The following is a 16051-nucleotide window of genomic DNA, read 5'->3' on the forward strand; positions in this document are numbered from 1 at the left end:
ATATCACATTTTTAACTGAATTTCAAAGTGAATTGTATAAAAAAATAGGTGACTAAAAAATTATCAAATTAATACTTTATTAGAGTCATAACACTTATAAAATAAATTTCCTTCCAGCATGGAGTAACCAGATTTTAAAACCAACACGTTCTCATTTTTATAGCTAACATATATAAAGAAATTCTTAAATGCCACATTTTTTGTTCAAGTGCTTTGTCACTCAATTCACAAATCTAGAATGCAATTAATCTACAAATCTAAGTATTCACAGTTAGATGAGTTTTAGGCTTGGTTCTTAATGATCTGGAAGCAATCTGTTTACAAATGTGCCACCAAAGCATTTTAATAAAATCATCTAATGCCACCAAGCATGGATCTGTTATATCTTGGTAATGAAAAAAAAAAAAAAAAATCTCACAACTAAATCTAGCAGCCTAATGTTAAATAATTTCAACTAGAATGGACTATACACTCTTATGGCACATTTATGACTTTATAATATATAATTCCTAATGCAGATTTAGTGTGTGGTATGGAGCTAGAAACACCAAGAAAGTAGGATATTGTAGAAAAGATACGGCGTGAGAACAGAGTCATTAAGACTGATTTCGTCAAGTCACATATGGAAACCCATCTCTTGCCTTTAAAATCACATCACAAATAAAACTATAGCATGACTCTCCTTTCTGGGGGATTATTATTATAACCGGCGTGTGAATAATGCTACTCATTCATGGTGGTTCTATGTTCCATGAAGTCTGATAGCCCAACTTATTCATGGCACTCTTTGCGATTGTTTTAGCCATAAAGCAAAGGGTTGAAAGACCACAACAATCAAAAAGCCCTTTTTTCCCAGAGGCAGCCCTCCTGGGGCAAGGAGCATGTAAGTACCTTGCTTTGACAGAGTGGAGGGCACTGGGGCTGACTACCTTGTACTCCCATTCAAGCCATTTTGGCACCTTTCTATAACCAGGGTCTCTGCAGGTGTATTAAAATACTTTGTGTTATTCAGCCAGAGCCTGTGTTTGTGCTAGCTGCTCTTTTTTAAAAACGATTTTATGTATCTGTCACTAATGCAAAGGCAATGCAGATGTCTAGGCTATTATGAAAATATGTAAGAACCTATATTTAATACTCTATTCAAATTTAACTTAGAAAGTATTGCAAAATATTCAGAAGTAAAAAGTTAACTCTTCAGAAGTTCTATTTGAAAAAGCCTTGCATATCCATACACAGGTATTTGTATATTCATGCACAGAGCAAGCAACTGCACACTGAAGCATAAATAAGTCCAAAGTAAGACATAAGGAGCTAGATACCAGTTCCAGTAGTGATTAATGGTCTCTGGGCATTTAGTTTTAAGGATGCTCAATGAGAGTCTTGCCCTGTTGTTAGGAGACTATTAGTTAGATCAAGTGACTAGTTTTCCCTGTACCCAAGACTGTGCTTGAAATTGCTTGAGAAACTAGGTGCTCCTCCAAAGGTATTTAACCACTCAACAAAAAGGTAATGTGATTATTGCATAATGAAACCAATTATTAGGTGGCCTGTTGAATTGGTTATATAACTTTCATGATCAGTTCAATAAAATATAGAACACATAACTAGGGTTTTACATCGTAGGTCAGCAAACTATGGCCCATAGGCCAGATCCAGCCCGCTGCCTAATTTTATAAATAAAGTTTTATTGGATCACAGCCATGCTCATTTGTTTATGTGATGTCTATGGCTGCTCTCAAGCTACAATGGTAGAGCTGAGTAGTTGTGACAGAGACTGTACGGTCTTCAAAGCTTGAAATACTTACCATCTGGCCCTTTATAGAAAATGTGTGACGATCCCTGTCTTACACAAAAAGATTCAGTGGGAGCCCATTTGAAATGTGGTTTAAGGGAGTTTTGGTTACCTATTACTTTTAAGGTATAGGTGTCTCAACAACCAAACAGAATGAAGAATATCTGCTTATTGTATGGATATAAAGAGTAATTTTCTTAAAACAAAAAACACCACAGATGCAGAATTAAAAAGTGAGATGAAAGGCCATTTCTCTGTTTAACATAATAAAATTAAGATTCTATCCTTGAAATGAACCAAAACATGCACTTAGATTCTCTTTATATATTAAAAACAAAAAAACAAACTTGTGTAATGCTGTTACATCTGGACAAAACAGTATCCAAATGGATGAGACATATGAAGTACATAAATGAAAGTAACACACAGGCGGTTAGTCTCGAAGGAGTGTTACGGTCGCCATCTTCGTAAAGCCAGACCCAAGCTGCAACCATAACAAGCTGTGGTCACAAAGGCAAAAATCTAAGAAAAAAGAAACAGAAACTCACATCAGATCTATAACACTAAGAAAACCATCATCCTAAGGAACAACTATTTGAAGACTGACCCACCTACGTGAAGATATTTCAACACTTACAGAAATGTTTCATAGTCACCTTTTTTTGATAGCCTGATAGTGTTTCATCCCCTCTTCTCACAACATCACCCTTCCTTTAAATATTCTAACCTCCAATAATTTTCTCATTTGTGGATAGCCTTATGCTGAACATTTGTTCACATACTGGGCCCACTTGTTAGTTTTTGCAAAAAACCTGGCAACTGTATTAAGAAACTCAGTATGTGGTACGGGCTTATACAGTGACCTCACAGCCAATGAAGGTTAACAACTACCCAAACTTGAGGACGTATCAAATCATTTCTGTGACAATAGAAAGTGATTTCACACTGAACAAAGAAGACCCATTGTCTCTCTCCCTCACCGTGTGGGAGATGGTCCTCACGCATGGGTCTGTGCTCTGCCCTGCACTACTGTCCTAAGTATTCAACGAGGATTTCTTTAGCACCAACTGTGCCCAGCACTCCATTTGGTGCATATAAACAGATCTATTGTCCTTGCTGTTTTGGGGTTTATGATCCATAGAAGAATACAAGACCATGTGGTTATATTTGGTAAAACATTACGATTCAGTACAGGGATTGTTAACCAGGAAACTACACTCTGGGAAGGAATACCTGATTCATCTACAGACAAGGGAACATTTCACAGTTTACTATTCTGTTACTGTCCACACCCTTTTTCTGCTGGTCATCTCCCTGACAGGTCTCTAGTTTAGAAGCTGTCCCCTGAAAGAGGATGATCACTTTTGACATCTATTATTAGTGAAAAGGAAGTTTCTACTTTCTCAGGTATGTTAAAATAAAAAGAAAAATGAGGAACTTTTAATATAGTGTTATAAATGAACGGCTCATACATTTACGTGCTATTAAAACTCAAACTAGAGATTCATTTAGACTGGAGTGTATGGATGAAATGGGACTCAATTTAGAACTTAAAGCATATATGGGTTTACAGAAGCAGCTTTACTGGGACAGAGAAAAAAATGCAGCTTTACTGGGACAGGTGAAAAGAAAGCTATCAGGGACAAAGTCACAGAAGAGGGACAGCCAGGACAGTCACATCATGGAGAACACTGACTGCTGGGCCCTTAGGGGAAAGGGATGCAGGTGAGAACAATGACATTTGACATCTTAAAAATTATCTGTAAAAAACAGGAATGTCATTTCTTTAAGTTACCTATATCAATGCAAAACTGCAAACTCAAACACAGTTCAAACAATTGTCCCATAGAAAGAATTTCACCTGTGTATCATCTATTAATGGCTGGCTTATTGGCCTCCTCTACTTGGCTGCACTTTCCTCACTGGCAGGAACTGAAACTAATTCACCCTTGTCCCCAAAGTCCAGGAAATTACCTGGCACACAGTAGGCCCTCAATAAGTATTCATGGAATTAAAATGAATTACAAGTAGGTGTTGAACAATGAAGGACACAGCGAGAAACACACCTCCCTTACAATGTCTGAAGTTACGAGCACAATGAATTGTTTTCACAAAGTAGTCTTCGCCATGCCAGGTCTGACTCCGAAGTCCACTTACTGTCCTCTCTATCAAAACGCCTCTCTATTGGTATAGCGACATTACAACCCAGAATATTGCGCTGCCTGTGTAAATGCCCATGTAGGAAACAATGTCAGCCACAGGAATTGTTCTTATTCTGCCCAGAAGAATCTGCTAGGCTGAACTGAACTTACCAGGGGTGAGAATTATAAAGATACACCTATACAGAAAGCTAACAATTCTGTCGAATTAACATTGCCAATTTGTAAATTGGCCCTCCAATGCCTTCAAACTGGCTGTGATCCTGCATGGGTGTCAACCTCTTTGTGCCTCAGTTTCATGATCTATAAAATGGGAGGTAGTAACAGCACTTTGCTCACAGGCTAATTGCACAGGTAGAAAGCAACGATATGTTTAATGGTAGTGGCTATAATTACTGTTGCCTAAGGAGTTTCTGGGCACTGGGTTTTTTTTTTTTTTTTAAGGGGTTTCTTGGAGCCCTGGTGGCGTAGTGGTTGAGTTCGGCTGCTAACCAAAAGGTCGGCAATTCAAATTCACCAGCTGCTCCTTGGAAATCCTAACGGGCAGTTCTACTCTGTCCTACAGGGTCCCTATGAGTGGGAACTGACTCAATGGCACCTAACAACAACAACAAAAAAGGAGTTTCTTGGAGACCTTGGCAATGGAGGGGGAGTGAGGGTAGGCTGCACTCATTGGACACTTACTGTGGCTGCCACGTTTATGTTATACTCGTTATCAGTCAGAAGTGGCTCTGTAGTTGTGGTTGTGTTACAACGCAAATAGTGCAGGGATGTGGCTGCTGCTTCCAATAAAAAGGCTCCAAAGTAGAAGACAAACACAGTAAAGTGGTAAGCAAAATCCTGAAAGAGGAGGAGAAAGAAAGAAATCTACAATTAAAAATACTATGCTTTTTTATTTTTTATCTTAAACAATAAAGTTTAGGTTCAGGAAGATCAGAACATTTACTCAAACAATCTTAACTTTACATTTGCCATTTATTTTGGCTTCTTTAGCAGTGTCAGGCTATTAGAATCCAAGTGAAAATCAACCAGCCCATCTTAATTAGCATAGTAGCAAGCCTTCTGATATACTGAATTAAACAAAACCACACCAGTTGCCGCGGAACTGATTCCGACCCATGGGGACCCCATGTGTGTCAGAGTAGAACTGTGCTCCACAGGGCTTCTACTGAGTTTTCAGAAGCAGACCACCAGGCCTTTCTTCCAAGGTGCCTCCAACCTTCTGGTTAGTAGCTGAGCATGTTAACTAGTTGTACCACCCAGGGACTCCTGAATTTTATAATTCGGTTCGGGTTGAGGTGCCATAGGGGTCAATATCACATTCATATAAAAAAGAAGTAAGGTATGCTGTCCTTGAAATTCCAGTAAAATAGTTTAAATTACATCTTTTTATTAAGTTATATATAATGAACATAATACATATTTTATAGTTATTTTATTTTTGAGCAATTATTATTTTTATCCATTAGATTGTCATGCCATACACTGAAAGATAGAGCTGGCCTGTTACGTCATAGAATTCACTGGCATATACTGACAAAAAGTATAGAAACCTTTCTTCCAAAGCTCAGTTGTTTATTAGGTTTTTTTGTATGCTGCTGGCATTACTGTGAAGCATAGCTCTATTAAAATTTATACTGTCTTACCTGAATTAATATGCCATCAACACACTCCTGTTTGTGTTAACAACTCCCATATATGAGACACTTTACATATGTTATTACCCTTACAATGGCCATTTCTGATCCCTATTTTACAAACAAGTAAAAATCTTCCTCCTTTTCAGTTAAGTGGCTGTCCCCAAGTCATACAACGAATAACCTTAAGGGGGAGGACTCAAATCCACATAGGTCTGCCTAGCTCCAAAGTCCAATTTCTCTCCTCTCTATCAAATTGCTTCTATCATTGATATAGTACTATCACAACACAGATCACCACCCTGCCTTTATAAATGCCCTCATAGCAAATGATGTCATTCACAGGAATTGTTCTATTATGTCTAGAATACTCTGCTAGGCTGAGCTGAACTAACCAGGGGTGAGAACTACAAAGACACACTGCTAACAAAATTCTTTCTACTTAACGTTGCTCATTTGTAAATTGAATGACCAATGCTTTAAAAAAAACTTAGGAAAAGTGGTGCATGGTGGCCACATGCCTAATCTATAGGAGAAATGCTCAAATACATGCTGTGGTCATTCAACAGATGGCAACTGACGAAGGTCAAAATCCACGTTCAAATGTCACTACTTTTAGGGATTAAAAATGATACGGCTCGGTCTTAATTAGCAATAATGATTAAGGGAAAATACGTCTGGGATCATTAAGCACTCATTTCATTTACTGACGTGGATCCTCAGAAATAGCTTATTTTATCTTCAAAGGGAATGGAAAAGCTCTGTCACAAGGCCTGCAACTCTTGGTATGATGTGGCCCTTGGCTTCCTCACCAGCCTCACCTGAGGCTGCCCTCATACCTCTTTGAACAACAGCCACTTTGGCCTCATTTTGGTCACGAGGAGACCTGGTGGCACAGTGGTTAAGTGCTCGGCTAACCAAAAGGTTGGCAGTTCAAACCCACCCAGAGGCTCCGTGAGAGAAAGAAGTGATGATCTGCTCTGGTAACAATTACAGCTTAGAAAACCCTATAGAGCAGTTCTACTCTGTCATATGAGGTCTCCAAGAGTCCAGAGTCACTGTATGGCACCTAACAACAACAGAAAGCACTCTGTATCTTAAAGCTCATACCCTTTACTCGTGGTATTGTCTCTGTCTGAAAAGGCTCTTCCCACCACCAATTACAGCCTGTCTACCCCCACACCTTTGTATTCCTGCCCAATTTTGCTCTTCTTTTCAGGAGTCTTAGAATGGAATTGTGGGTCTGAAGACTTTCCTGGTCCAATCTTGTTTCTCAGGTGTTGCCACCCAAGAAACTTCTTGCACTCCAAACGTGGATCCGTTACTCTAGGACAGTGGTTCTCACGTATTAGTGCACATCACTATCGCCTGGAGAACTTGTGGAACCACAGGGTCCCATCCTCAGAGTTTTTGATGGAGTCATTTGCATGGAATTTGCATTTCTAATAAGTTGCCAGGTGAAACTGATGCTGCTGGTCTGGGACCCTTTGTGAACCACTGTCCTAAGCCCTTGGCACCCTCTCATTAACAGATGACGCCATTCCCTTTCTTGGTGCCCTTCACACGCTCTTGATTCTCTGCCAATCTGCTCAATGCCCACACGCCCCAGAGCGCTGCCCCACTTGTTTTCATCTTTTCCTTGGTCCACCACAACCTCAAGCCATAGCATGTTTTATTCACCAACATATGACTATCCCCTACATTCTTATCTTCAGCCCACACTTTGTTCCTCAGCGTCAGAACTGAACTTTCACTAAATAAAAAAGAAAGAAGGAAAGAAAGAAAGAAAAACAACTGTGTTGTAGACTGGAGAATCCTGCTTTGCATAAAGAAAGGGCAAGAGCCACTTTGAGTTTCAGGATTTTTATTTGTAAACTCGAGGACAGTAACACTTGTTTTTCAATAAAGAACTGTTGTAAATATCAAATGAGTAAATAAACGTGAGGGAACAGCAAATATGGCTCAGGACGTTTAAGATACTAAATGAGTGATGTCCATAATACTCAAGGAGGAATCACAATCAAATACGTACCAGCCACATTCTAGAGAATGCAGGGAAATGTGTTTAATTGTACACATAAAGAATTTTTTTCTTTAGATCTTTTTTTCTAAACTATATCCTGCCTTAACCCCCTCCTAAAGACAGTATGTAAATATGGCATCTCTTGTTTCAAGTTAGGCAAAATGATATTCTTTCTTCTCCACAGAAAGCCAATAAAAGAAAAAAATTTTAAACCAAAATCTGCTTCTTTTTACAAACTTGGAATGGAGCAAATTTTTAGCATTTAATGTATATTATGAGTCGAAATCAACTCGATGAGAATGGGGTTTGTTTTTTTTTTTTTTTTTTTGGTTTTGGTATTGCATATTATTTCGCCATTTATACTAAAGCTAAAAAGCTTGGGGAAAATATTGAAGAGACTCATCAGGAATGTTAATTTAATCTCATGATCAATGTAACTTACATGCAATACTGTAGTCAATTTCCCAAAACAAGTAATTTTAGAAGATAAATTATCAAAATGCACTCTAGTTTTCTTCATGCATGGCATACAGGCAGCATTAAATTATCATCACAGGGGAAAACAATTCTGAGCAATGTGTCTCAGTTCTGGAATGTAGCAATTAAAAACTGTTACCATTCTGTGACAACTCTGATATGCCTGGCTCAGAAATTTTCCTGGCTGAGCTTAAAAGGTGTATCATATTGCAAAACCTATTAGTAAGCCGTGTAGTCAAAGATGACTGATTATGTAGAAAATCACAAAAAGAGAAAAATAATTCCCAAACTATTATTTCCGAATAAGGAGGGCATTTAAGTAAAATCCTTGAAAGCAAGAGTTGGCTCTTTGAAAGTATGGCCACCCTGTGGGGTGTACCACAAAGTGACAACCACTGCCCTGTGTAGAGTGTGTCGCTAGTACCATTTTTTCTCATAAGAGTGGACTTGTTGTCATTAGCTGCTGTCAAGTCAATTTCTGAGTCCTGGCAACTCCATGTGTGTAGAGCGTTTTCAAGGCTGTGACCTTTTGGAAGCAGATCACCAGGCCTGTCTTCCAAGGTGCCTCTGGGTGGGTTTCAACCACCAACCTTCTGGCTAGTAGTCAAGCATCAAGTGTACCCAAGGACAAGGGTAGAATACCCCAGGTGAAAAACCACAGGATAGTCTTTGCAGATGACCTACAGAACCGACAGGTAGCCCTCCCCAATTTCAATTGTCCCTTTTTCTCATGTGGTGGTTTAATAAAAACAAGAAAACTCTTACGTTTTATTATCAGGACATTAGATTAAAAAAACCATACCACGCCCGTTGCCATCGAGTTGATTCCAACTCATAGCAACCCTATAGGACAGAGTAGAACTGCCCCATAGGATTTCCAAGGAGTGCTGGGTGGATTCAAATTGCTGACGTTTTGATTAGCAGCTGTAGCTCTCAAACACTATCCCATCAGGGTTTCCAGACATTAGATAGAATGCTAAAAATTGGGGGTAATGCAAATTTAGGCAAATTAATAACTGAATAAGGATATTAATTACTGTACTCAACATCAGAGATAAGACTCAATATAAGCAAAAGGAAAAAAAAGATGGTATAAACACAAAGGTCTAATCAGACTGGGAGTGATAGTCAAAGTATAAATATTGGTTAAAGATGTACATCAAGCAACTACAAAGAATACTGGACATCACAAGATCCTAGAGACTCCCTGCTTTACCAGGTGCTCCCTTTAGCTTCTGGGATTACTGGAAGGTCCAGGAAGGTCCGAAGAAAAGGACCAGGTTGGCGGATGGGCACAGCACTTGGGGGGATGAGGTGAGCTGGACAGTGACTATGTATAACTAAGTATAAAAGTACCCACAGGGCTATGTTGGTATGTACTGGCTTAATATTATCTTTGGCCCTGATACTAAAAGACCCTGGTGGCCCTGAATAATACAAAGGGCTAACTGACCAAGTCCTTCATACATTACTATGGAAAAGCCGGGCATTTAGAAAGCAGAGGTTAAGCACCTCTCTGTAACTTTTGATCTTCAATATCTGGCCAGTTATTAGGAATATTTTCTCATCATCAATAAGAAATATACGCAGAAGTGTAGAAACACACTCTATTAGCAACCTAACAAATAGAAGCATTCTCAAAGGTTCATATTGCATTGCAAGGCGTACACAAGGAATTAAAATGATTATGGAAAGTTTACTATACACCAGACATAAAACTAAGCATTTTATACATACATTATTTCCATTCTTCTTTAACAGCAGCCAGTGAAAGTATTATTACCACCATTTTACAGAGGGAAGAAATTGAAATTCAGAGAGGTTGAACATTTTGCCCAAGGCTACACAGCTATTAAGCAAATCAAAGCCTGTGCTTGTAACCAGTGTAAAACACAGCCTCCTTGCCTTCATAGTAACTCACTCTGTCTGCACCCTGGGCTGATTTGAAGGGAAGCCACATTCACTAGACTTTACTGTTGATAACATTCAGGATTACAGTTCTTCTACTTGTGATCTATAAATAAGACCAGAACAGATATTCCCTCTAACATCTGTTCCAAAGCAATCTTCCTGCTGAATAAAATGCTATCATTCTTGAAAGAAATACATTAAAGCCTGACTAAAGGCCTCATTTGGAAATCCCGGTGGTGTAGTGGTTAAGCGCTACGGCTGCTAACCAAAAGGCTGGTAGTTTGAATCCACCAGGCGCTCCTTGGAAACCCTGTTGGGCAGTTCTATAGGCTCGCTATGAGTCAGAATCAACTCGATGGCAACGTGTTTTTGGAATTCAAGTTCTGATTCAAGTTTTTAAAAACCAAAGTGTTGTCAGAACATAACAGGCGTTCTTCATAACCTTCGCTAAAGCCCTCTTCACCATCAGTGGGAGTTCACGCTTTCCTGGATCATTCAGAAACAGTCACGGAGAATGAGTGATCACAAGCTTGAGAAAGAGACCCACTACATTACACTGCAAAAGGAAAACAGTCTCCTAACTTTAAAAACATGTGGATTGAAGATTTATTTCTTGAGTATTTGCACAATCTGAAGAACGTAATCCATGTCACTGAACTGTGAATGCAGAAATTGTTGAGGTGGTATATGTTTTGTTATGTATATTATCAACACAACAAAAAATGGTAAAAAAAAAAAAAAAACTAAATAAAAAGAAAATTTATTTCCTGACACCCATCAATTCTTGTTAATTTATCTGACAGGAATTGATAATAAATATAAAATATTCCCTTTTCTAAATATTTGGAGAGCAGAAGATATCATTACTTGTTTTCTGAAGAGATTATTTGTATATTAAATATCTGACACAGAAAGCAATGGAAAATTTCAAGGTATGTGTTACAACAGTCACCTCCCAAAGACACGGGTTCAATAGATCAATAAGTGTAATGCAATTCATTTGTTGCAGAAAATAAAACAGTCTCTGACTAAAGGTCACCTAATTCATAAAGGTGTAGCTCAGTGCTATCAGCATGAGGATTTCAAACTGGGATCCTGCTGCCCTGTAATGCAGCCACAAAGCAACACCTCAGACCCTGTGGCCTGACCTTCTTTCTCCCACTAGAAAAAAAAAATAAATCAGAACACAAAATCAAGCATTTCAGAACAGAATGAGATATTTATAAATTTCCCACATTTTCCTGGAGCAGACTTAAAAATCCCTTACCAGGAAGTTCCAGTTGGCATTAATCCGAGTCACCATGCCAGACACGAACACGCCCAGGAAAAGGAGGGAAAAGAAAAATGCTGCCACGGACACAAACATGACCCATCCTTGTAGCAGAGGTAGAGGAACATTGGAGGAGGCGACCAAAATCCACACAAGTCCCCCAAACACCTGAAAAAAATGAGACAGAGAGTGATAGGTTTGATTAAAAGAGATCGTTTGTGCAACAGAATTAAAACACACTTTTATCAACCATATCGCTCCCTTTTATCTCCCCCAGACCTCTGCACACATTCCTGAACCCCCACCCATCATTTTCTTTTTCATCATCTGAGCTACCTTCTTCCCTCAGGTGTAAGACCTGTCCTTCTACTTAAGAGTCCTAATCCTACTCCATGCCTGTGTCTCTACATCTTCCTCCATGTTGGAGCTCCTCCTCAGCCCATGAACACGCCAAGCATTCTTTCAAATTCTAAAACATCTTCCCTTGACCCTGTAGCCACTCTAACTACTGCCCTCTCTAGGTATTTTCCTTTACAGCCAGTCAGTTTTAGAAATTCTTTTATACTTGGTTTCTACTTCCTGTCCTTGAAGTTGTTCTTCAAACCACTGTAAACTGGCTTCTATTCTCTTCACTTCTCAGGGAGTTTATTAGTAAAGATCAGCTATCACCTTCTAACTTACCACATCCAATGGTCATTTCGCATTCCTTATCATGACTTATTTGCAGCATTTTACATGCTTGCCTATATTATGATAATAACAGCCATAGCTCCTTTAAGTAACTGTAAACAAACTCTACCATCATTTATTGAGTATCTCTTACATGCTAGGATGAGAATAGGTACTTTAGATATTCATTGATCTAATATTCAATGAATACCTATAATAGGCCAGGCACTATGCCGGGTGCTGGATAGAGTCTAGACATAGTCTCTATAACTGAGAACTCACAGTGATCAGAGGAAAGAGACAATTAAGCAAGTGATTAAGATGCTGCTTGATAATGTGAAACTTGAGCAAGTGACAGCAGGTTCCCCATGCACCAAGTAGGAACAGCGAGAGGTGCACGCTATAGACTGAGCAGAAACTGTCTTGAAGGTGATAGTCAATGAGATGAACTTCACTCAAAGAAAACAGGAGGCCACAAAATCAGGTTGACCAGAACAAGCATGATCAGATTTACATTGACAAGTATCTCTCCAGCCAGAGAGTTAAAATGGACTGGAGAAGAAAGAATGGAGGGCTGAGGGACCACACAGGTGACTATTCCAACAGCAGAGTGTGAACTATACTCAGGGCAGTGATGGCAGAGAGAAGTGAGTGGATTCTGTGAGAAATTTAGAAGTAGGCATTATGGTAGTCAGGAACAGGTCAAATGTAGGACATGACAGAAAAATAACAGACAAGGAAAGTACCCAGATTTCTGACTAAGGCAACCAGGAATGTGTTAGAAAACACAGGGGGAGAAATGGTTGGGGGCGTGAACAGATGAGTTCTATGGATCTAATGTCAACGGTCTCCTCCTTTGCATGGACATGTCAGATCCTTTAGATCACACCAGTCTTTTTCATCTTTGTCTTTAGGCGCTAAGTCCCTTACATTTTGCATTCAAGAAGAAGAATCATCCAAAGTTCAAAGACAAAGCTATTTCACATCTCGGGGCTTGACACATGCTGAGCCCACAACGTCACCTCCTGCCATATTTAAGAAAGTCTCATTCACGGCTTGTCTTAGTTATCTAGTGCTGCTATAACAGAAATACCACAAATGGATCGCTTTAACAAACAGAAATTTATTTTCTCACAGTTTAGGAGGCTAGATGTCTGAATTCAAGATGCCAGCTCTAGGGGAAGGCTTTCTATCAGCTCTGGAGGAAGACGCTTGTCTCTTCTTAACTTCTGCTCCTGGGTGATCTTTATGTGGGCTGGCATCTCTCTTCCCCCATCTCTGCTTCTCTCACTTGCCTGTTTAATCCCTTTTATATCTCAGGGGATTGACTCAAGATCACCCTACACTAATCCTGTCTCATTCACATAACAAAGACAACTCATTCTCAAATGGGATTATAACAACAAGCTTAGAAGCTAGATTGACAGCACATATTTTGGGGGAACACAATTCAATCTATAACATTCCACCCTTTGGCTCCCCAAAATTCATGTCCTTGCCACATGCAAAACATATTCAGCCCATCACATCACCCCAAAAGTCTTAAATCAATTCCAGGTCCAAAATATCATCTTCAGAATCATCTAAATCAAATATAGGTGAGACTTTAGGCATATTCCATCTTGGGGCAAAATTCCTCTTCATCTGTGAACCTGTGAAATCTAGACTACAAGTTATCTCTCTTCAAAGAACAATGATGGAACAGGCACAGGGTAGACATTCCCATTACAAACGAGAGAAACTGGAAGAAAAGAAGGGATAACGGGCACCAAGCAAGTCCAAATCCCAGAAGAACAATTTACATGAGCTCTCAAGGCTTAAAAATAATCCTTTCTTCTCTGAAACCATCTAGGCAATGGCCTGCCCTCCAGACTCTGGGTGTTGGCCAGGCCCTCTGGGTTCTGGGTGGAGGTCCCTCAGCCCTGGGCTTCAGCTCTGTCTTTCAGGCCCTCTGGGACAGCAACTCTGTTCCCTTGGCTTTGAGTGTCCCCATTCCCCCAGTCCATCTGATTAGTGACCCTACCCTCTTGGCCCCAGCAGGCCCCATTCTTCTGCCTCTTGGGTATGATAGCCCTGCTTCCTCAGCTTTAGGTGGCAGTCCCATTCCTCTGGCACACCTTCACAGCAGCTCCACACTCCAAAACTGAGTTGGCAAAGATCCAACTCTTTGAAACCTAGGAGGCTGTGACCCCACCCTTTGAGATCCAGGAGACCACGGCCCCACTCTTTGAAACCAAGAAGACCTTGCTTTCCATACTCCTTCCAACAGTTCTGCTGATCTCTAAGCTGCTCCAGGGATGGTCCTTTTCTTTTCTTGGAGGACAACAGATTTAGCTCCTTTGGCCTGTTTCCTGTCTGCAGAATTCCAAGAGGCAGACAATGTCCTTTCCTTTCATTCTTTCTCTGTCCCCTGTCTAAGCTATTGGGTTTTCTGCTGTGGTAGATGGTTAGATACATCAGTCACAGGCTTAATCTATTTAACAAAAGATTGTGTCACCATGTCCTTGCTGAAAATTCTAGGACACATGTCCTTAGTTTGTACAACAGAATTTTCCAAATCTTTAAGTTTTGTTTTCATTTTGCACAGTTCATTTTTAAGTCCATTTCTTCCATGCTGCTCCTTTAAGATCTTGGTTAGAAATCTCCTCAACCGGATATCCAAGTTCATCACTTACAAGTTCTACCTTCTACCAAACATTTGAACATAATTCGGACAAGTTCTTTGCCACTGCACAAAAAGCATCACCCTTCCTCCATTGTCTAATCACATGTTCATCATTTTCTTCTAAAGCCTCACCAGAATCACATTTAATGTCCGCGCTTCCAGCGACATTCTGCTGATGGTGTCATACGTAGTCCCTAAGACAAGACAGACTCTCCTTATAGCTCTCTTCGCTTCCTTTTGAGCCCTCATCAGAACTGCCTCTGACATCCATAATCCTACTAACAGTCCCTTCAAGGTAATCTAGGCTTTTACTATTAGGCACCTTAAAACTCTTGCAGATGCTACCCATTACCCAATTCCAAAACTACTTCCATATTTTAGGTGTTTGTCAGAGCAGCACCCCCATGTCTGTTTTAGTTATCTAGTGCTGCTGTAACAGAAATACTGCAAGTGGATGGCTTGAACAAACAAATTTATTTTCTCACAGTTTAGGTGGCTAGAAGTCCAAATTCAGGACATCAGCTCTAGGGTTAGGCTTTCTCTCTGTTAGCTCTGTTTCTTCTGAGCCTCTGCTCCTGGGCAATCTTCATGTGGCTTGGCATCTCTCATTCCTCATCTCTGCTTGTCTCGTTTGATTGTTTCATCTCTTTTATAACTCGAAAGAAACTGACTCAAGATGCATCCTACACTAATCCTTCCCATAGCATAACAAGATAACCCACTCCCAAATAGGATTAGAACCATAGGCACAGAGGCTATGATTTTTTGAGGACACATTTTAATCCATAACATAGCTCATCCACGATATCACGTCATCCAAAAAGTTGTTCCTGAGTTCCACCTAGCTCAGTTGCTCCTCCCTCTCCTGGGATATGTAGATATGTTACACTGATGAAACACACTATGATTTGATCCCATGGCTTTCAGTCTATCTGCACTATTAGGCCTTCTTGGTGACATATTGCCTTATATGTCTCTGTATCTGAAGCCATGTATTAATTCACACAATAGTCCTTTCCTACCAGTCAGGCACAAAGCCAGATTTAGCAACACAAAAAACTAGGCTACACACCTGCAATGAAGGCATCTACAGGCAAGTGGTAATGTCTCTCTCCTACCCAGAAAAGTTGTACAGGCAATATGTTAGAAACATATTGTGCATCTGGCACAGAGAGGGCTCGCAAATATTTGCTTAGAGAACAAATAAACTCCAAGTGCCCGTATGAGTCTCCTCTGATGGTTGGAAGTGTTTAAGCTCCAAATGTAAAAAGAAAAAAAAAAAAAAGTAATCCTCTGTTTCTTGCTGTTTAAGTAACTAGACAGCATCTAAATGGAACAAGTCACTAAAAGAAAAAAAATCACAAGATTTAATTCAAATCTCAAAAAAAGTACCACCAGCCATGCAATTTTTTTACTTTAAAGAAACATTTTTTAAAGCACCATAAATT

At 39.7% G+C, this 16051-nt stretch overlaps 1 protein-coding gene across 1 annotated transcript in view; it reads right to left on the bottom strand.

Annotated features, from left to right (window-relative positions):
- Positions 1 to 396: 396 nt before the first annotated feature.
- MAL2 (mal, T cell differentiation protein 2) overlaps positions 397 to 16051 on the bottom strand; it is a 28957-nt gene continuing 13302 nt past the window's right edge. Inside the window, exons 2-4 of the mRNA XM_049854177.1 lie at positions 11267 to 11437; positions 4636 to 4791; positions 397 to 2314 (exon numbers count right to left, since the gene is read on the bottom strand). Coding sequence (XP_049710134.1) covers positions 2243 to 2314; positions 4636 to 4791; positions 11267 to 11437 — 399 coding nt within the window. The 3' untranslated portion in view covers positions 397 to 2242. The remainder of the gene's footprint in view (positions 2315 to 4635; positions 4792 to 11266; positions 11438 to 16051) is intronic.

The sequence above is a fragment of the Elephas maximus genome, chromosome 15 (assembly GCF_024166365.1).
Source record: "Elephas maximus indicus isolate mEleMax1 chromosome 15, mEleMax1 primary haplotype, whole genome shotgun sequence".
Lineage (NCBI taxonomy): Eukaryota > Metazoa > Chordata > Mammalia > Proboscidea > Elephantidae > Elephas > Elephas maximus.